The 23,045-nt window shown below is 46.0% G+C and overlaps 1 protein-coding gene across 1 annotated transcript in view; it reads left to right on the top strand.

Annotated features, from left to right (window-relative positions):
• The window catches only part of LOC143986548 (piwi-like protein 1), a 112,051-nt gene that overhangs the window by 28,657 nt on the left and 60,349 nt on the right, over window positions 1–23,045 (top strand). The window contains exons 9-10 of the mRNA XM_077484928.1: window positions 3,887–3,995; window positions 7,813–7,933. Coding sequence (XP_077341054.1) covers window positions 3,887–3,995; window positions 7,813–7,933 — 230 coding nt within the window. The remainder of the gene's footprint in view (window positions 1–3,886; window positions 3,996–7,812; window positions 7,934–23,045) is intronic.

Below are 23,045 nucleotides of genomic sequence, written 5' to 3'. Positions count from 1 at the left end.
ACATTGTTTGGTTCTCTAACTTTGCTGTAGCTGTGGTCACCAGCTTTTGTGGTAGGGCGAGAGATTAGGTGCAGTTCTACTGGGGGGGGGGGCTTTCCCTGTTTCCAGGAGGAGGGCTGTTTTGGCCACTGCTAAAGCCAATGGCATTCCTGCCAGCCCCATCCACCATCTGGAGGAAGATGACTCGCTTGGTTGCCACTACCAATCTCAGAAAGAAGGGTGATTGAGAAAACCACAATGAGGCAACTGTTTGTGGAATTACTGTTGAGCTTCTGGGAACTTAGTTGAAATGTATCCCTGAACCTTTGCTTCACTTACTACTGAACCCCTCTGCACTCTGTGTCCTTTTAAGCCACAGCCAGTATTTGGCGTAATGAAAATCACACCCAACTGTTCCTGTGGGGCAGAGCACCACACTTTTTCTCAGCTGCGGTAGCCCAATTTATAATCCTGTACACAGGCCCGCTGCTTTCAGAAAATGCCCCTGACCTGAGCTAATCCATTCCAGATGCTGGTATGTGACATCTCTGCTTCCTTTCACCACTTTGCATATCATAGATGAGAAGAGGGTACATCAGTGGAACAGATGAGCAGGGGGGTACATCAGTGGGGAAAATGAGCAGGGGGGGGTTCAGAGGTGGAACAGAAGAGCAGGAGGATACAGCGGTGGGGCAGATGTGCAGGGAGGTACAGTGGTGGAAGAGATGAGAAGGGAGATCAGCGGTGGGACAAAAGAGCAGGGGGTTTCGGGGTTGGGGCAGATGAGAAGTGTTGGTATAGCAGTGGGACAGATGAGCAGGAGGATACAGTGGTGGTATAGATGAGCAGGGATTACAGTGGTGGGGCAGGAGAGCGGGGGGGGGGGGGGGGTTACAGTGGTGGGTCAGATTAGAAGGTGATTCTGTAGTGAGAAGAGCATAGGGATACGGGGGTGGAGCAGATGAGAAAAGGGTTACAGTGGTGGGGCAGATGAGAAAAGGGGTACAGTGGTGGCAAAGTTGAGCAGGGGGGGTTCAGAGGTAGAACAGAAGAGCAGGAGGATACAGCGGTGGGGCATATGTGCAGGGATGCATTTAGTGGTGGAAGAGATGAGAAGGGAGATCAGCAGTGGGGTTCGGGGTTGGGGCAGATGAGCAGGGGGGTGTTTCAGTGGTGGGTCGGGAGAGCAGGGGGGTGTTTCAGTGGTGGGTCAGTAGAGCGGGGGGGGGGGGGGGTTAGTGGTGGGTCAGGAGAGTGGAGGGGGGTTACAGTGGTGGGTCAGGAGAGCGGGGGGGTTACAGTGGTGGGTCAGATGAGAAGGTCATTTAGTAGTGAGAAGAGCATGGGGATACGGGGGTGGAGCAGATAAGAAAAGGTAAGTTGAGCAGGGGGGTTCAGTTTTGGAGCAGAGGTGGGGCAGATGTGCAGAGGACAAAGGAGGTACATTGGTGGTACACACGAGCAGTGGGTTACAGTGGTGGGGCAGATGTGCAGGAGGTACAGTGGTGGAAGGGTTGAGAAGGCGGTTCAGCCATGGGACAGAATAGCAGGGGGCTACAGTGGTGGGACAGATGAGCAGGGAGCTTCAGTGTTGGGGTAGAAGGGCAGTGGGCACAGGTAGGGCAGATGTGCAGGAGGTACAGTCGTGGGGCACATGAGAAAGGGGGTTACAGTGTTAGGACTGATGAGAAGATGGTTTAGTGGTGAAGCAGATGTGCATGGAGGTAGTGGTGGGCCAGATGAGAAAGGGGGAACATTGGTGGGGCAGATGAGCAGGGGGTTACAGTGGTGGGGCAGATGAGCAGGGGATTACAGTGGTGGGGCAGATTTTGCTGTCTGGTCCAAGTACATGGCCCAAGACCCTGGGTGGGTTTTGGTTCCTTCTGTCCTTCAATAGTTGGAGCTCTTGCCCATTGCATTACCCTACTATGTGGACAGGTTAGCGGATACTCTGGCAAATTGCTAGAATGAACCTCCTCTTACTAGATATGGAAAGGATTCATGGGGTACCATACTCTTACCACAGAAGAATGCAAAAGCCCCCACTGGCATACCTTTCAGTTTCTGAAATGGAGAGTTCCTTTAGAATCTCTTAGGCTTCAGGGTATAAGGTCTTAGCTCGGCTTGCACTCCTGTAAAATCTCAAAGTCAAAGCCTGCTGTGTCCAAGTACAGCCCCTCCTCATTTGCTTTTACAGCCATCTGGGCACAGGGCATTTCAAATATTTGGGTTCAGAACCATGTATCCTGGGGCTACAAGATTGCGTTCCAGTCTTTCGACCCACCCCCCATTTCATGCTGTCAAACTTGTCCTCTTCCCCTCAGAAGGGATTTATCTGCATGCTGCTCACATAGGGGGTCGTTACAGTTCCATAAACGAAGAGATGTCAGGGGTTCTATTCCGACCTATTTGCTGTACCCAAGGCAAAGGCTGGCAGTCTCCTTATTCTAGAGTGTGCCAGGTCAGCGATCAAATACCTTTATTTTAATATTACTGGTTTGTGGCACTTTTTGACGTGTCCTCAGCACCTGTTTTTTTTCACCAAAATGTTGGCTCCTCAATGTGTCTGTTGAGGCATCTCCATTGAGCAGATTCTGCAAAGGTTTATATGGGTCCCAAATTTCCAGAAGTTGGTGTTTGAACTGACCCGCCACTTTGAGTATCTGGGCCTGATTCTGGAGATGGCACAATCGAGTTTTGCTCCTGTGGACAAGCTCTTGGTCTTCTGCTTCCAGTTCGGGCCCTGAGGTCCAGGGGACACCCATCAATTTTGCCTTTCCATGAGCGTCTTTTGCCTGATGGTTGTCTCCTTCAAGGCAGTATCGCACACACCCAAGTGGTATGGAAATGGCTTACATCAGGCACCAAGCAAGCAAAAGGTGTTGCCTTGTTCAAAGGGAAGTGAGCCTCAGTCTAACTCGGGTGGAACTTCACATTCTGACAATGTCTCAGGTGCACAGTTGGCAGGCAGACTTTTAGTCTTCAGTGTCTGGTTCCTGGGGCATGGCCTCTTCACCCAGAGGTGTTTTCAAGACCTCTTTTGCAGGTGAGGGACACCAGGCATGGATCTTCTAGTGTCCATATTCAACAGCAAGCTGGAGAGATCTGTTGCCAGGACCACATACTGTCAGGTCTTTGCAGTGGATGCCCTGATGACTCCATTGGACCAGTTCAACTTATCCCACTGAAGCTTCATGATAGTCTGCTTCAGAGGATTGAGAAGGAGGGCATTCATTGATCCTCATTCCACCAAACTAGCCCAGAAGAACTTGGTATTCTGATCTCATAGGGCTCCTGGCAGGCTCTCAATGGGGGCCCCACCAGATTAGCCAGATATTCTGTTCCAGGTTCCATCATCCTGCTTCCTGAACACTGACTTTGATGAGCATGGCTATTTTGAGGCCCAAAACCTTTTTTCTCTCCATTGTCTGGATGTGGGTTGCAACAATTGGCTTTTCACCTTGTCATTTGAGGGACCTAGGGGACATCCTGCCCCTGGTTTCACCATTGCTGGGTAGATTAGGTAAGTTATCACTTGAGCCTCATTGCGTTGGCAAGCCTTACTGAGGCTTGCCAAGAGTGGGAACGGTTATGCTAGGGCTGTCCTTAGTTTTGTTTGCCGGTATCCAATCACCCAAAGGTAGCTCCATAAACCCAATTGTCTAACATTAAGCTCCTGTGTAATGAGTGCCAAGAAAGATTTTTACAGGTTGGTTCAAAACTTTATTAATAATAATTATATATATATATATATATATATATATATATATATATATATATATATATATATATATATATATATATATTATAAATTTTTTTTTTTTTCCCCTCTGCATTTACCTACTTTTTATTTATTTTTTATTTTTTTTCTTTGTAAACCTCCTTTTGCATCAATTACTTTTTTCAGGTACAACAATAGGACATACCGCGTAGATGAGATTAACTGGAATATGACTCCAGTGGCTACATTTAAGAAATCGGATAAGGACATCACCTATCTGGATTACTACAAAAATGTAAGATCTGCATGCCAAGCCTACCTTCACAGTACCTTGGAATGTTTCATTGCTTTGCTTACAGCCAGGGCTGTTTTTGAAGTGGGAGATTTAGACTCCAAAATAAAAATGGGTGGACAAGCAGGATTTATTTTATTTATTTTTTCACTTTAACAACAAAGAGAAAAAAAACAAAACCACAATGCCCCATGGGCAATAAACACAACAAAAAAACATAGATCCAAAAAAGTGTATGACATCATATCTTACAAATTTAGAACCTTTCCCAACATTTATTTGCTCCTTTAAAATGCTTAAACTTACTGTAACTTGTTTATAATGGTGCTGCGTTTGTAGAGTGAACATATGTTGCACTATGAGTATTGTGCAAAATGAAAACGGTGTGTAGTGCTGGTAAATGAAGGTGAAAAAAAGCAATCAAATCGTATGCAACTCCGCAAATACTTAAAAACCATAAATTCACATAATCAATGCTCAGTGACTGGTGTGTAAAGAGCAGATGGGTATACAGAAATAAGCATAACTAGGCCATAAGTAATATGTGGATAATTCAACAGTACAGTGTGCGAGTCCTTTGAGGCAATGGTGTGTTTATCAAGAGTTTGTCTCTAATCTTTCCACCGCTATGACACCTCTGTGCTCTCTAGCCTCTCCCCTTAATACTGCTTGGTTACAGCATTTAGTTGGTAACTCAATTTGGTGGTCCATTTGTCTCCCCGCACCCCTCTAGGGGTCCTCCTAGTAATCCTCCCTGGCTAACCTTTCTTTAAGTAGAGTCCACTCGCCGTATCATCCGTAGTTAGATGTATATGTGAAAGACTTCCCATAGTGTATTACTGTTTTTAAAAGATTTATTTAGGTTAAATGCTTTTTACTCACATTTGGAACAATCCCCAGAAGAAGTCGCATGGACTTAATGTAACGCGTAGGACGTGAGCGCAGGCATACCAGAAGTCATGCCAGTGTCAATATGAGTTTGGCTGGCACTAATGGGTTATATATGCGTTTTTATTGTTCCAAATGTGAGTAAAATTATTATTTTTTTAACCTAAATGAATCATTTTAAAATGTTAACACAGTATGGAAAGTCCTATTTTTCACATGTATATCTAACTACGGATGATACTGAGTGGACACCCGGGATTACCATAGAGGAGACCACACTTGCCATAGAGATCTGTTAGCCTGGATTATATTTATCTTACCATAAAGCATTGAGCACACTATATTGCATCCATCTTATGTTTTTCACTAATGGATTGATAAGATTTTGGATACAAATTCGTTGTTGCACGAGCAGTGTATTGAATTGTGTGTGATTATACTCAGAAAAATGTGATAACCTAATTTGTACCAACTTCTTATGAATAGGCTATATTTTTTGCTGTTGCTCATTTTTGTTCCTTTTTGCTTTTTATTGTAGATATTATTATTATTATTATTATTATTATTATTATTATTATTATTATTATTTTTTTTTTTTTAACTGTCTGACTTACTTGTTTTAAATATACCCAATTCTGTTGGCCCTGATGAAGCAGGTGATCCGTTTGTGTGATTTTTCTGTGTGTTTCAGACAACAATGTGTTTTTTTTTTTTTTTTTTTTTTTTTTTTATTGTATAAAAATAATAATTTTTTTTATTATATACAAACTGTATGATCTAGGATAATTTTTATTTATTTTTTTTGCATTATAAGTTCACTTTAGTAGCATAGCACCATTTTATATAATGTATGTATGTTCACATTAGCCACGGATAAGCTATTAGGTGCTTGAAGCAGTTTGCCATTTAAATCCATCCTATCCCACTTAAAGTGATGGCACGGGAGCACTCATTAAACCTAATGTGGAGGGCCATCCTGAAAAAAAAAATACATTAAAATGTAGAAAAAATGAAGAAAAATATTTTTTTTTTTAACTTGCCAGAAATGCCTGTTGCTAGGCACATTGTCCTAATCTGCCTCTTCCTCTTCCGCTGTGATCTTCTGTCGTCTCTCCTCCGTGCGGCGTCTTCTGGGTAATGGGTCGTGCTGTGTTCTGGGAACTGTGTGTCCCAGAACACGGCGCGCCCCATTCACAAAGCGCTGTGCGACTCGCGCATGCGCAGTACGAAACAGGCAGTGAAGCCGCAAAGCTCCACTGCCTGTTTCCCTTAGCCAAAATGGCGGCGCCGGGACCCGAGAGCCGAGGGACGGGTCAGCCTTGGGTGGCCGACATCGCGGGCGCCCTGGACAGGTAAGTGTGCTTATTAAGTCAGCAGCTACAGTGTTTGCAGCTGCTGACTTTTAAAAAAAAAAAAAAAAAATTTTTTTTTTAAACCGGCCCTCCTCTTTAAATGTAACCTCCCTTCAGAGTAGTAGACCTTGTCATAATATTGGAAACAACAACAATTTTCAGGAGAATAGAGTATCCTTAGGCCCCTTTCACACGGGACGGATCATTGATGAACCGCTCGCTCAGCGGGGATCACTCCGTTGTCCCCGCTGAGCCGGCGGCGGACAGGGCGGTCTCTGCACACTGTGCAGGGACCGCCCTGTCAGCTCTCCATTCTCCTCTATGGGGATCGGATGAGCACGGACCGTCTGTCCGTGTTCATCCAATCCGCTCTGCAGACGGATAGAAAAAATAGGATTTTCCTCCGTCTGCAGAATCGGACAGTAGCGGAGGCGGACAATAGCGGGTGTCTGCGGATGCTCATCCGCAGACACCCGCTATCCCATATGTATGCATGTATGTCCGTATTTCATCCGCAAACGGATGGATGAAATACGGACATACTTTCCGCATGTGTGAAAGGGGCCTTAGCCCAACCTAAATGCAGCACTTGCCTTCTAAACAGGTGAGTTCACTGATTAAACAAATGTCATTTCTGCAGAGGACAACCATGGTTTCCATATCTTTTTACATTTTTTTTTTTGGACAACCCCAATGATTTGTCAGCTCTTCCCTCCTCAAAAGAGAATTAACATCATCTCTCCATTGTGACTAATCAGGAGGGATGGCAGGCAGCCATTTTAATGCAGAACAGACATGTTTTGTCTCTTCTGCATTAAGGCTGGGTTCACACGTATCTGATTCGCTGGAAAAACTCTGCTAACTCAGCGAGGGATCGCTCTGTTGATCCCCACTGAGCCTGTCTGTTTCCACTCGATCTGCTGGACGGATGGCAAACGTATCATCATTCGTCTGTTTTGAGTGGATCTTGTTGGATCAGATGGCAGGCAGGTGTCAGCGGACACCTCTCTGCTGACAACCGCCTGCCTATAGAAATCAATGGGTGGCCTGCTCGGATCCGCCTGAAAAAACAGACAAGCGGATCCGAGCGGGCAGATCATGTGAAAGGGGCCTAAGGCTATCTGCCTGTCTGTCTGCCCCTGTACAGTAAATTTGCGCATGAGCTGGAGTGACCTTGCCTCAGCCCAGCCGGTGATTGCAACCCAACAATCCTAGCACATCTCTAGATTCAAGGTGCATATAGTTCAACTTTAAAGTGACACTACTGAGTTCTGTAACATCATGAGGTTTGATGGTCGGAACCACTGAGTGCAGCAGGGGACATAGCAGATCGACAATCGGTGTTGGTTTCAATAGACTTCAGCAGCAAGAGAGGTAGGTAAACTGGGTGAGTATTGTATCTAGAAAATGAATCGATTTGATAAAATATCTAAATTTTTATCTTCTAATGGGCTAGTCCTATTGCTAATTTTTAAAAAAAAAAAAATTTGTCTTTGATTATTTACATTTCACTAGTAGCTTGTTTAATGTGCGTGGTATGTTTTTTTCTTTCTTCTTTTTTTTTTTCCCCCTCAATTCAGCAATACAATATAAATATCCAGGATCCAAAGCAACCCTTGCTTGTCAGCATATGCAAAAGAACCAAGCCAGGTGTCCCCAACGGTGCTATTATGTTGGTGCCAGAACTTTGTAACTTGACAGGTGAGGACAGGCCTTTATCCCTTACACTGTATTTGTGACTGCAGTTTTCATTTCCTCCAGAGATTTGTTCGCCACTTCCATACCGGGCACTTTTACCCCCTTCCAGCCCAGGACAATTTTCAGCTTTCAGCGCTTTTGGATTTAGATGACATTTGCATGGTCATGCAACACTTTACCCAAACTAAATTTTTATTATTTTGTTCACACAACTAGAGCTTTTTCTTGGTGGTAATTTATCACCACTTGGTTTTATTTTTTATTTTTATTTTTTGTTACATTAAAGACTGAAAATGTAAAAATTAGTTATACAATTTTACAAATAAATAATTGTTCTTCATAAATTTATCCCCAAAATGTATTCTGCTACATTCCTTTGGTGAAAATAATCCAAATCGGCGTATATTTATTTATCTGAAAATTGGTCAATCCTGATGTACTGACGGCCTCATTTCTCGAAGCCTTAAAATGCCAGGACAGTACAAATGTCCCCCAAATTACCCCTTTTTGGAAACCAGACAGTCCAAGGTATTTAAGAGGCATGGAGGGTTGTGTATGGTGTGTGTTTGTTTTTTTTTTGTTTTTTTGTTTTTTTTTTATATACTACATATGGTCACCAGGGCAGTACAGCATCATTTGTGGCGGTGATCAGGGACACTGACCGGTGACAGTAGAAAAAAGTAAAAGTATTACTTTTTTTTTTTTTCTCAATACACTATGACCAGAGCAAAATAATGTTACCATAGTAACGTTGTACTACTCTGGGGAAATAATCAGGGTTTATTTTTTTTTGCTTGGCGCAATGTAATTCACGGCTATAAGCAAGCATTTTACTGAATGAAACTGAGTCATGCAGTTTGTTTTCTTGTGATTAGCTTTGACCAAATCACAGCTTATCACGTTTCACAGATGGGCTGTGATTGGTCCTGTCTGTACCATGTGATCAAATTGACTAATTGCAGCTAGCAACACAATTTTCTTCATCATACATCAGGGGACACAGAGCTAGGCTGCTATTCATTTCTCACTGGGTTACACTCAATCTCTAAGTGAATGGACACCGGCAGACAGAGTCTTAGACAGGAAGTCCACCCCTATATAACCCCTCCCATACAGGAAGTACTTCAGTTTTTTTTTTACCAGTGTCTGCAAGGTGGATGGGCACGTTTGTTTGAGCTCTCTAGAGCTCCAGGTCTTCCAAAACGGTTCTTAAATGAATCGAGGGATTGACCGATCATATCCATTTGAAGAAAAGCTTATATGCTTAAATGGTACCTGAGCATCGCAAAGAAGAAACTAGCTAGAGGTTGGACACCCATGTGTTATGACCACAGGGGAAAGTTTGGGCTAGCTGCGGGTGTTGGAGTACTTTCTTTTTATTTTTTATTTCTCAAATCGCCTTTCAGGACAACCCCGGAGAGAGTGTAGCTCCACCTTGCAATCAGGAAACACATGCCCACTTTAAAAACACCTCCTCCTCCTCCATGGCTTCAGTTATTGTGTTTCCTCCTTGGAGGAAGCATGTGCCTGAACCAGGGAGAGCTACACTCTCTGCAGGGGAGTAAGGCTTACCTTTTGTTGCAGGTTGTTTCTCTTTGACCCCCAGCAGCATCTCCACGGGGAGAGGACTCCTGGAGCTCCTGGTCCCGCCATCTCACGGGAGTAAGGACCCTCGGAGTGCCGGCGTCGGGTGCCCGGTGTCCGCTTGTTAGTGCAGGGAGGGCTCTGTTGCTGGCGGAGGCCGCTGCAGGTCAGCGGCATGGCTCCGTTTTCGGCGCCGGGTCCCGGGCGGCGACGGCGTCGTTCACGGTGACGCGCGGGCGCTCTGAGGGGGCGTGGCGCCGTGGTTCAGCGCCTGGAACGCAGGGGTCATGGGGCGGGTCAGGTGACCGTGTGCTTCCGCTTCCGGCCGGCCTTGATGACGCGGCGGCCGGGAAAATTTAAAATGAGAGCTGTTTGTAAAATAGCTGCCTCACTCAAACGATGGAAGAGTGCAAGCCAGCTATGGCGGAGACAGGCGCCCCCAGCACCGGTCCAGCCCAGGTACGTAAGGTGCACTGGCACCCTCTGCTTTACTGTGGGTATGTCTTTGTTTGTTCCCCCCTCTTGGGGGCCTGTCGCTGCAGGTCAGAGGTGGACTTCGCTCTGACCTTTTGCAGCCTAGTTCTGGGGTCTCACTAGTAGGTCTGTTTGGTGGTGGGTCTCTGCACTGGCTTGGTGTTAAGCAACTGGTTGTTGAGAGCTTTTAGTGAATTAAACCTGTATGTCGTTTCAGGAAAAATCACTAGGAAAAGCTAGACCAGGTCAGAGAAAATGTCCTTCCTGCAAAACCCCCCTCAGAGATTCATGGCAGAAGGCAATGTGCAGAAATTGTATCAGAGAATTGGTGGAAGAGGAAACATCTCAACAATATAAGGATTTGTTTTCTTCGGTTAAAGAGCTGACAAACTCTTTGAGTTCAGTCAAGTCCATCCTGATACAAAACCCTCCCGCACAGACCGAGCCTCAGAACTTACCGCCCAGCCCCAGGGCGTCGTCATCCAGACAGGTGGAAACTGAAGAGTCTGGAGACGAAGGGGGTAGTACTCTCATCTCCTTCAGGGATTCGGAGGAGGAAGAGGAAGAAGATGGCAGGGGCTCCAAATTCAAGCTATCACTAGAGGAAGTAGATGATATTTTAAAAGCAATCTACACTACTCTAGAAATTCAGGAAGAAAGAGTACAACTGTCAGTTCATGACAAAATGTACCAGGGGTTGGACGAAACAAAACGGCGAGTTTTTCCTGTCCACAGGGTCCTCTCAGACTCAGTGAGAAAGGAGTGGAAGGACCCAGAAAAAGCCCCTTTCTTCTCTAAAGCTCTCAAAAGAAGGTTTCCCTTCGAAGATAAGGACTCAGAGGTTTGGAACAAGAAACCCAGAGTCGATGCAGCTTTCTCGCAGGTATCCAGACGAACGGATCTAGCCTTTGAAGATATGGGGATCCTTAAAGACCCAATGGACAAAAAAGCTGACTCCATCCTTAAAAAAGCTTGGGATGCTGCGTCAGTCAGTCTAAAACCAGCAATGGCAGCTACGGTGGTGGCCAGGAATCTGGAATGTTGGGTAGAGAAGCTGAAGAGCCATATTGAGGCGGGGACACCCCGCAAGGATCTCTTAGAGTCCTTTCCACTGATCCTGAATGCAGTCAAATACATGGCGGATGCATCAGCAGAATCAGTTAAACTGGCCGCTAGGTCTTCGGCTCTTGTAAATTCAGCCAGGAGAGCAGTTTGGCTGAAAACATGGTCTGGGGACACTGCCTCTAAGGTCAAGCTGTGTGGTCTTCCCTTCTCGGGTGACTTGCTCTTTGGTCCTGATTTAGAGTCTGTGCTGGATAGAACAGCCGATAAAAAGAAGGCTTTTCCAGTTAAGAAAAAGCAGATGGCTAAAAAGAATTTTCGTGCTTTTCAGCAGTCCCATAAAAAAGACCAGGAGCACAAGAGCAGATGGGGTTCACAGAAGGGCAAAGGCAGGGGTGGAGTCCTCTTTAGATCTCCCCCAGAGCAGTCCCCTAAGAACAAGTGACAATATCTCCCCAGTGGGGGGGAGACTGTCAGCTTTTCGCGAACAATGGGACAGGCTGTCTCCAAATCTGTTCGTGAAGAGCGTTGTCGATCAGGGGTACAGGTTGGAGTTTTCAGAACTACCCCCGAGCAGGTTTTATGTGACAACATTGCCAAGGGATCAGGAGAAGGCCTCTGCAATGAAGCTGTTGTTACAGGAGCTGATACAGCAAGAGGTTCTGATTCAAGTCCCAGTAAGCCAGCAGGGCGGGGGTTTTTATTCACATATTTTTCTGGTGAAAAAACCCTCAGGGAAGTACCGTCTAATCCTGAATCTGAAATTCCTGAACAGGTTCATTCGGTACAAACATTTCAGGATGGATACAATTTTCTCCATCACAAAGCTGTTGACCCCAGAATGCTTCATGGCATCCCTGGACCTAAGGGATGCCTACCTTCATATACCAATTCATCAGGCATCGCAGCAGTTCCTGCGCCTGGCATTGAAGGTAGGGAGTTCGGTATGGCACCTCCAATTCAGGGCTCTGCCGTTCGGACTCTCGTCCTCTCCCAGGGTCTTTACGAAGATTATGGCAGAGGCTTTGGAACCCCTGAAATTGAAGGGGATTCCAGTCGTTCCTTATCTGGACGACCTTTTGTTTTTTGCAGACTCCAGGGAGCAGGTCCTAGTCAATCTCCAGAGGGCCCAGTCTCACCTCGAGGGCCTGGGATGGCTTCTAAACCTAGAGAAGTCAATCCTGACCCCCTCACAGGAAATGAAATTTCTGGGGTATACATTAAATTCGATTCTCCAGAAAGTTTTCCTGCCGTTGGAAAAACAGGAAAAGTTACAGCTAGCTGTACAGCGGATACAGAGCAACCAGACAGTCTCAGTCAGGATGGCTATGGCAGTTCTGGGCCTGCTTACGGCAGCAATCCCGGCTGTTCAGTGGGCCAGGTTCCATTCCAGACCCCTTCAGAGGGAGGTTCTGTCAAGCTGGTCCCATCAGGATCCTTTGGAAAAACAGCTAAAAATTTCGTCAAAGACGAAAAGGGCTCTTTGGTGGTGGAGAGACCAGGCAAACCTCTCAAGGGGCCTGGTGTGGACCTTTCCTGTGGACAAGCGCCTTACTACAGACGCAAGTGCCTGGGGCTGGGGAGCCCATCTGGATGGTCAGACATCTCAGGGGGTCTGGTCCAAACAGGAAGCTCAAAGATCATCCAACTGGAGGGAGTTGAAGGCGATCTTTCTGGGTTTAGTGGCATTTCAGCAGAGTTTGAGAGGCCACCATGTTCAGGTGTTGTCAGACAACACAACAGCGGTTACCTACATTATGAAGCAAGGGGGAACCAGAAGCAGGAGCTTGATGGAGCTGGCCAATCTGTTGTTAGCCTGGGCAGAACAGAACACAGCCTCACTATCGGCAGTGCATCTGAAGGGCTCTCAGAATTTGTTTGCGGACCTCCTAAGCAGGCGCAAATTGCTAGAGGCAGAATGGAGTCTGAATCAGGAAGTGTTCCTGATGATCTCCGAGGCCTGGGGGGTTCCTCAGGTAGACCTTTTTGCCAGCCAGCAGAACTCAAAGGTGGACAGATTCTTTTCTCTTCACCGAGGAGATGCAGCAATAGGGTTGGATGCATTCGCTCACCCCTGGCATTACCAGCTGTGCTATGCCTTTCCCCCCTTTCCTCTAATTCCACTAGTACTGAGGAAATTCAGGGAAGAAAGGACAGACTTAATACTAGTCACTCCTTTTTGGCCAAAAAGACCCTGGTTCGCGGGTCTTCGAAACCTAGCCTCGAAGCCCCCATGGAGGTTACCACTCAGAAAAGATCTGTTATCCCAGGGGACAGTAAGTCATCCAGAAGTGGAACTCCTGCAGCTAACCGCCTGGTTTCTGAGGAGGACCTGTTAAAGGCTAAAGGTCTCTCAGATAAAGTAGTAAAGACCCTGCTGTCCAGTAGGAAGGCAGTTACACAGGCAATTTACATGAAGGTCTGGAAAAAGTTCAACTCCTGGTGCAGTTCTAGAGAACTCAAGGTCAAGAGCACGGTGTCAGTCTTGGAGTTTCTCCATGAAGGAATGGAGAAGGGTCTCGCAGCCAGTACCCTGAAGACTCAGGTGGCTGCCTTATCAGTTTTCTTTGAAAAGACTTTATCTAAAGAAACTTTAATTTCTAGATTTTTTAGGGCTCTTGCTCGAAATAGACCAGTAGCCCTTAAAGACTTTCCCAGTTGGGATTTGTCTACAGTTTTACAGGGTCTCTCGGGAGCACCGTTTGAACCCTTACAGGAAGCTTCTTTGCAGAAGGTGGTTTTAAAAACAATCTTTTTGGTGGCCATCACCTCGGCCAGGAGAGTCAGCGAGCTCCAAGCTCTAGCTATTACAGAACCCTTCCTTAGAATTTATCAGGACAGGGTGGTACTGAGGACGGATCCAGCATTCCTACCGAAAGTATCCTCAACTTTCCATCGATCACAGGAAATAGTGTTACCTACATTCTCTGCAAGCCCAGCAAATGCAGGAGAGGAAGTTTTTCACACATTGGATGTGAGAAGATGTCTTTTACAGTTTCTGAAAGTTACTAAAGAATTTAGAAAATCAAACGCCCTCTTTGTGATATTTTCTGGATCACGCAAGGGGGAGAAAGCTTCTAAAAGTACGCTGGGTAGGTGGCTTAAGTTGGCTATAACAGAAGCCTATAAAGCAAAAGGAGAAATACCTCCCTCAGGTATTGCTGCCCACTCTACTAGATCCACGGCAGTTTCCTGGGCTGAAAGGGCCGGTGCCACGCCTGAACAAATCTGCAAGGCTGCCACTTGGTCCAGTTATTCGACATTTCTCCGGCATTACCGGTTAGATCTACTGTCTGCAGCAGATCAGGCCTTCGGCAGGAAGGTACTGCAGGCAGTAGTCCCGCCCTAGGGTAAGTTTCTCGGTTATCCTCTCCGGGGTTGTCCTGAAAGGCGATTTGAGAAAGACTCAGTTAGACTTACCGGTGACGGTATTTCTAAGAGCCTTTCAGGACAACCGTTACTTCCCTCCCTAGGTTATGCTTAGTAAATGTATTAAGTTCTACCATGGTGTTGTGCTTTCTGTGCTTTGTTTTCCAGCGTCGGAAGGCCACAATAACTGAAGCCATGGAGGAGGAGGAGGAGGTGTTTTTAAAGTGGGCATGTGTTTCCTGATTGCAAGGTGGAGCTACACTCTCTCCGGGGTTGTCCTGAAAGGCTCTTAGAAATACCGTCACCGGTAAGTCTAACTGAGTCTTTTCTTTCCCCCCATTGTCTTGTCTGCTTATAAATGGTCTGCTCATTAGGGTGCGCAACGTGGCTTCACCGCAGACTTGCGCAAATGGAGCCGCGCATGCGCTGTAGCCTAATCCTGGCATGCGAAGATTTGCATGGTGTGAATACAGTCACGCGCATTCGCCAGAACCACACACGCATGTATGAGCAGCCATCTTATTTAAGCGGAGAATGGCTGACGTGGCAATTCCAGGGGGCAGCTGTGGGACACAGTAGGCTCTGGACCATTAACTTTCAGCATTTAATTTCACCTTACCAGGGTTACGTCGGTCACCAGGTGTTGGTTGGCAGGCTAAGGTGCTTAGCAGGATTGTTGCATAGGGGCTTGGTGTGCCCTATTAAAGGTTCTCCCTTCTGGGGTGTGTAAATACTAAACCAAGGTACTCTTTTTGTGGCTTGCAGTGTCTTTTCCAAAAAGAGGAGCGGGACTAACCCTAACACTAACCCTACAGGGAAGGACACATTTGTGTCGTCAGTAGCTCCTGAGGAGCCTAGTTGAAACCCTAGTGCTTTATCCCCTGAAAGACCATAGGCATCTGGGAAATCTGAGCCACTGCACCTGTCTGGTTTTGAGCCTACTGTCAATGCTGCTGCTTCAGCCTTTTATTACCAGGGATGATCCTTGGCTCTAGCCGGTTTAGAGGACAGGATTGCTGCCATGATTGCCTCCATCTCACAGGGTTGCAAGAAGTGACAGACCCCCCCCCCCGATCCTTTTAACTTGGAGCAGGAATGGGTTGATGATGGGGAAGAACTAAATGCTAAGGATTCTGTGGAGGGCCTGGCAGATAATTCTGCTTTTTTTAAAGCAATCTGGGCCAGAAGATGTCTAGTTGGTATCGGCCTCTCAGTCGCAGAGACTTCTGATCCAGACTCTTACCGAGATGGTTCGTTCTGCCTTTAAGTTACTTCCTGCAGAGGATTCTCAGCCCCCTGGTCCTCTTTGGGGTCCCTGAGGCCTCCTCGGGCCACACAGAATTTTTTATTGCACCCACTGTTGGAACAGGCAGTGTATGCTGCTTGGGAACATCCAGACAGAATTTTCATTCCTCCTAAGATTTTCCCTTTTATATCCCATGGAAGAAAAGTTTAAGAAATGGAGCATGCCAGCCGTAGATGCGGTAGTCTCTTAAACAAAAACTTATCTGGTGGATACCGCACAGAGCTTAACCACTTGCCGACTGCTGCACGCCGATGTACATCCCTACTTTGCGGACAGATATCGTTGTTATGGCAGCAGATAGCTGCCATAACCCCGGTATCACCGTGTTCGGCCGGTGGATAAAAGATAAATGTGGTCTCTGCAGCGGATTCACCCCCTCCCACCGTGATCTGGTGCCCTCCACAGCTTACTGATGCCGTCGGCACCTGCGGAGGTGATTGCATCTGTCTCCTTGCTAGGTATGGAGACGAGTGAGGTTAAGGTGGCCCCCACCCGTCTCCATACCATAGCAGGGCAGAAGCAATGTCAAAACATCACTTCTGCCCATACTTCTCAACCACTTGCCTACTGGGCACTTAAACCCCAAGCCTGCCCAGACCAATTTTCAGCTTTTGGTGCTCTCCCACAATTACTGAGTCATGTAATGCTGTACCCAAATGAATTTTTTGTCCTTTTTTTTTTTTTTTTATTTCATTTTTTTTCCATTCAAATAGAGCTTTCTTTTGGTGGTATTTGATCACCTACTGGGTTTTTTACTTTTTGCGCTATAAATGAAAAAAGACGGAAAATTTTGGGAAAAAAAAATGAACTTTTCTTAGTTTGTGATTAAAATTTTGCAAATGATAAATTTTTCTTCATAAATTTTGTCCACAATTTGTACTGCTACATATCTTTTGGTAAAAATAACCCATATCAGTGGATGATATTTGGTCTATGTGAAAGTTATAGCATCTACAAGCTGTGGTGCAAATCATAAAAAATTGATCACACCTGATGTACTGGTGGCCTATCTCATTTCTTGTGACCCGAACAAGCCAGGAAAGTACAATTGCCCCCAAATGACACCTTTTTTGAAAGTAGACATTCCAAGGTATTTAGTAATATGCATGGTGAGGTTTTTGATCCAATTTTTTTTTCCCACAATTCTTTGCAAAATGAAGATATTATTTTTTTCACAATTTTCATTGTAATGGGTTATTTCTCTCACATGGCATGTGTATACCACAAATGATGCCCCAAAATACAGAGGCCCAATATTGAAAGAGTACCATCGGGCGTTCTAGGAGCATAAATTACACACCTCATTTCTCAACCACCTATTCTACTTTTGAAGGCCCTGGAGCACCAGGACAATGGAAGGGCCTACAATTTGACCCTATTTTGGAAAGCTAACACCCCCAACGTATAATCTGTGAGGCATAATGAGTCTTTTGAATGGTTCATTTTTTTTTTTTTTTTTTTTTTTTTACGCAAAGTTGTCCATTTTATAAGATATTTCTAACACATTGCATATACATAGCAAAAATGACATCCCAAAATACATTCTGCTACTCCTGAGTATGGCGATTCCAAATAAAGAGTGACTTTTTCACAGCCTGGCCACATACAGAGGCCCAACATTCAAGGAACACCATTAGGTGTTCCAGGGACACATAGCATGCACTTATCAAGAATTTCACCCCAAAATACATTCTGCTGAGCAAAGAGTAAACAAAAGATTACCTGTGGTTTTAGTAGCGCAGTTGTCCACAGGATGATAGCACTGGTCCAGGCAGCAGGCAAGTATACTGTCCATAGTCAATACAGGCAGCAGGCAGGGATACTGTCCATATACAGTCCTGAGTCAGTGCAGGCAGAGATTGTCAGCAGTGCCAAAATATTGGTCCTGGTAGTAGGCAGGAACATGGTCCATCCATGTGGTGTGGTCAGTTCATGCGACAGGCAGAGGCATGATGGCATGGTCCTGCAGGCAGAAGTAGGGCCTTGTTGAGGACAGAATGGGGACAGGGGTAGAGGCTTCTCCCACCCAAATCTCTTTGAATCCTCTGAGTCTCCAGACCCCAATCTAGGAATGAGAGAACGAATGAAATTGTTTTCTTCATCTAGAAAAACAATTATGTGAGGGGCTCCAGATGAGACCCCTGTGTTATGAATGCCACTAGTCCACCGGCAGGGTACAAGATCAGTCCAAGAGTCAGGCAAGAGGCATGGTCAAACGGTCCAGGATCAGTTCCAGATCAGGCAGAGATATGTACAGAATCAGTAGGCAGAAGCGTGGTCGAATAACAAGCTGGGGTCAGTTACAGAGCAAGCAGAGGCATAAGGGGTGTGAAGGTAAATGGCAGGAAGTGAGGGTTATGTTTGCCATACTTCACTAATAATTCACTCAAGTATGGTAACATCGGAAACGGTCACCTATGCAGAGGCCTGGTTGGGAAGGACATTGGGCACAATAAGTGGTGTCTCTTCTCAATCCTCGTTTGGTGCACACCCGGCATTTTTTTCTGACGTTTTTGGCCTGTTGGTCTGGGAGGGATTTTATCGGAAAAGTGGCGTTCAGAGAGTCTGCTAATCACATCAGATCGCATGTTTTCTGGTGGGCCCTTTGGGTATATAAGGACAGTGGTGATTTCCTCTTGGTAGCCAAGGAAGGGTTTGGGTCTTTCAGTGGATTTGCGATTACATAGGTGTTGTATATGGCCAAATGAAATAAATTGAAACTTTTTTTTTTTTTTTTTTTTTTTTTTTTTTTTATACCACTGGTATGTTCTTCTTGTGGAAAGGTAGGGTTCGAGCATCTGGTCATTGAAGTCGACATCCCCCATGAACATGTTGTAGTCATGGATACATGTTGGCTTTTGGATTGAGCCATTCCTCCTGGTGATCTCAACGAATGTATTGTTGTGGATCGAAGAAAGCATATACACATCCCTTCTGTCCCTCCACTTCACAGCCAGAATTTCCTCATTCCGTAAACTTGCCGCTTCCCCTCTTCTTAACTTCTTGTTGATGAGGCTTTGAGGAAAGCCCTTCCGGTGCCGCATGCTGGATTGTTCTTTCTGTGAAGGTTGCGGAACAGGGGTAAACTTGTATAAAAGTTGTCCACATACAGATGGTAGCCTTTCTCCAGGAGTGGTTTTATGAGTTCCCAAACGACTTTCCCACTCGATCCAATGTATTCTGGGCAATTAGGGGGATGTAGCTGAGTGTCCTTCCCTTCATATACCATGAAGGAATATGTATACCCTGTGGCTCCGTCGCACAATTTGTACATCTTCACCCCATAGCGGGCCCTTTTGGAGGGAATAAAGTGTTTTAAGCCCAGCCTGCCAGAAAATTTGATAAGGGACTTATCCACACATGTGTTGGTCTGGGGGAAGATCTCAGAAAAATTTATTAGCAACCAAATTTTATAAAGCTTATCAAAATGTGGGTCATTTCCGGGAGGGGACAGGGTATTGTAGTTTATAGTGTAGGAATCTCATAATCATGAGAAATCTGGTCCTGGGCATTATTGAGGAAAAGATGGGCATGTGGTAGATGGGGCGGGATGACCAATATGCACGTAATTCAATTTTCTCAAGTCATCTTCCAGGACGGCACACCTGAGAGATGAGAGGCTCCTCCCTACAGGAAACGCAATCAATCGACAGCTGTTTTAAGTCCCCACCCTTCCCCTTGATCCTCAGTTTTTGATTGTGTTTCTCCCTACACAGCGAAACTGTTTGTTTTTTTCCAAATGACCCGAAGCCTGGGGCTGGTGGTCTCCCCCTGGGAGCCGGACCACAAGCTTGGGAAGTCTCTGGGTCTGGTAGGATACTCTTGTCCTTCCTGGGGGGTTCCCCTATCTTTTCCTCAGGGGGGGCAGCAGAAATTGGAAGAGCCACCCTGAGAGCTGAAGGACCCTGGGTACAGTGGTGTACCCAGAACTTCAGGGGCCACTATCCTGTCTCCCCTCCTTACCTGTACAGGTGGCTGTTCAGACGGGGGTGCTGGCCATTGGTTCTTTCCAGGGGGATCGTGTCCCTGACTCCTGGGTCCCCGGTAGCTCGCGTGGGCTGCCGGAGAGGGCGTGGCAACAAGCACCCGTGTCATTTTCAAACTTCGGGAAAATGGCGGCGGCGTTCTTACCCAGGAGGGAAGGCTGAGAGTCAGTAGGAGCAGGCGCCCACATCCTTCTTTCTATAGAGCGAGGAGGCACCAGTTTACTACGGTGGAAGTCTGCCTTAACCACCTCAGATGGGAATGAGGAACGGAAGGCATTGCCCCCCCCCCCATGTATATAGACTGACTGGCACAGTGCAGGACACAGCCTAACCTGGCACCTCCCTATGGGGACAGCAGTTGGGGAGGGAGCACTTTGGCGGCTATCCTCCTTGTGTGTGGACCATAAGGATGGAAAAGCAAGCCCGCTGGCTATGGCAAAAAGAGGAAGACGACAACGGTGAGTACTTTCCTTTTGCCGTGGGAATTTAGCTGCAAAATCCCCAATTCCAGCCAGAGGGTTTCTGGGCATTTGAGATCTCCCCTGGGGTCTGGATTCAAATGGCCCTTAAGCTTCTGCTAAAAACACCAGCTGCAGCTCCCTCTTACATCAGAGACGCTGTATGGTGGACAGGTGGTGCAGAGGAACGAGTGTACCTAAACCACCTCAGATGGGAAAGAGGTAGGTAGACCATTGCTCCCCCTTCCCTGTGTATATACTGACTGGTGCAGTGCAGAACCCAGGGTCGGGATACAAATAGCCCAGACGCCACTGCTAAAACCACCAGCCACAGCTGCCTCTTACAGCAGAGACACTGTGGTTATCGCAGCAGTAGGTTGCCAGCCTCCCCCTACATGCCCAGTTGTGGTACATTAGTAGGGATGAATATAGCATACGGAGGGGACCTGGTAGATACAAAGTTACTTACAGGCCAGGTATACCACTGAACAAGTTATTAATTGGGCAGTGGTTGGTGGATTCAGAAGCTCCCCTGGTCAGCAGGTGCACTAGGTTACCGGCCCTATTAACCCAGCTGCTAGGAATCTGAAGTTGCTTCACGATGTTTAAAAGCGGACCTAACATTCAAGGATGGGCAGGGACCAAGCTTCTGTGTTGCACAGTAGGGGTTCCCTTGTGACAGATCCTCCTTTTGGGGGTTGCTTGCTATAGTTAACTTTCATAAGCTCCAACCTCCCACTCCACCTTTACACTGTGGTTATATTATAGTGTAGGAGGTAAGAAGAAACTTGTTTTGTTGGTTTGGGCTACAATCCACTCAGTGGCAGATCTAAAGGCGATTCACCATAGATCGCTTCCTACATCCTTTTAATTTAGGATTTTCTGTGCAAACCTATGCAAGAGCTACATAATTGCTTGTTTGAAGCCTGCAAATAGCTATTTACCCCCCCCAGGCTAAATTGGTAACCACCTCTTCTAGAGGCTGTCTTAAATTGGTCTCTAGGGCTGGGCTCATTGAGACTTTAGTTGCTAATCAGCACCACCTGGGTTTGAGCTGGCTAGCGTTTGCTCAGTCTATGGAGGTAAGGTAGGACAACAACTACTAATAGTAGGGTGTCCAACCATTTTAGAATTTGTTCCTTCACTGGTGGTGAGGTTTAGTATCTACAGCCCAGGCTATGCCTATGAAATAAATTGCCTGTTGGTTATTTCATAAAGGGATAGACCATGACTCCTCATTGGCTGCACACCAGTAGACCTCAGTAGTGAAAGTTTGTCCTTGCTGGGATGTTTTTGTGGCACAGCAGAAATACACATTGAGATTTGTGACATCTCTGCTTATAAGGGCTATATTGCTGTACATCAGAAATGCACTGCACTGAAGCTTGTTTGCTGTCCTTTATATCCTAAAGGTACTGCTTTGTTTGGCTACAGATCAGAAAAATACAACAGTGAAGGTGGTCTGTACTTTCTGGTTTTGTGCTGCACAGCAGAAATGCACATCATTGAGTCTGGTGACATCTCTGCTCATAATGGTTATATTGCTGCACATCAGACATGCACAAGATTGAGGTCTGTCTGTGGGGCTTTGTGTCCTGTTTTACTGCCTTGTTGGTTACTTATCAGAAAGGCAGCAGTGAAGTCTGATGGTCCTGATTTGAGTGGCGTTGTGCTGATTCAGACAGTGCTATTAACGGCAATGGCTGCCGAGTTTAAACATGCGATTTGACATGGTGAGTCTCATGACAAATCATTTCAATATGGATGTGCTATCTCTATTCAGAGTGTTTTATTGTTGCACATCAGATATATACAGCATTAAGGTCTGTGAGGTTTTGTGTCCTGTATTACTGCTTTATCAGAAAGTCAGCAGTGAAAATTGATGGTTCGAATTTGTTGGGCTACATAGCAGAAATACAAATTGAACCCCTGCCAGGTGTAGTACATATACTGCCTTTGGTAATCCGTGTAGCACCACAAAGTAGTGTTGTGCTGATTTTAGCCATGCGATTTGACATGTTGAGTCGCAAGGCCAAATCGCTTCAATATGGATGTGCTATCTCTATTCAGAATTGTTATATTGTTGCACATCAGACATATACAAGATTGAAGGTTGTCTGTCCTTTATGTCTTGCATATACTGCCTTATTCGCTGCATATCAGAAAGGACACAGCAGTGAAGATTGCTTGTCTTTTTCTGATTTTGTTTTTGCTGCTCAGCTGAGACACACATTGAGGATGGTGGCATCTCTGCTCAGTATTGATATATTGCTACACATCAGACATACACAAAGATTGAATGTTTGTTTGTGTCCTGTATGTCCTATATTTACTGCCTTATCGTTTATATATCGGGCACAGCAGTGAGCAGTGTTTCTCATGGATCTACCTTTCTGCATCTTAGGGATACACAGCAGGGGTTTGTTGGCTGCAATCCTCCAGGGAGTCGCAGCATTGGGGATCCCTTACTTGTTCGACCTGAAAATTGCATTTTTTTTTTCCCTGCGACCTGTGTAATCTTGAGGTCTGTGGATCCAGGAATCGGGGGCTGCTGGTGTCGCACAGACACAAATGGTACCCATTGGAAGCCATAGTATATGACTTCTCATGCGTCTTGCAGTCCCAAGTCGCAGGTTGGGTCGCACGGGTGTGGGAACCCTAAACTTATTTGTCCCTTCTGATTGAGGTTTTGCTACACAGCAGGAATACTCATCATGGCGTTGTTTTATTTTGCAGCAGACCAGAAAGATTGCAGCTGTAAAGGCTGTCTGTCTTTTTCCTCAGTGTCTGCTTTTATGTTGCACAGCAGAAATACTCAAGATTGAAGCTTGTTGGTGCTTTCTGTTTCAGAAAAACACAATGCTGCAGGTTGCTTG

This window comes from Lithobates pipiens, unplaced genomic scaffold, assembly GCF_037356315.1.
Source record: "Lithobates pipiens isolate NorthernLeopardFrog02 unplaced genomic scaffold, aLitPip1_a1.2 Scaffold_169, whole genome shotgun sequence".
Taxonomy (NCBI): domain Eukaryota; kingdom Metazoa; phylum Chordata; class Amphibia; order Anura; family Ranidae; genus Lithobates; species Lithobates pipiens.
Note: the sequence above shows the minus strand (reverse complement) of the source record. Positions and strands in the feature narration are given on the sequence as shown.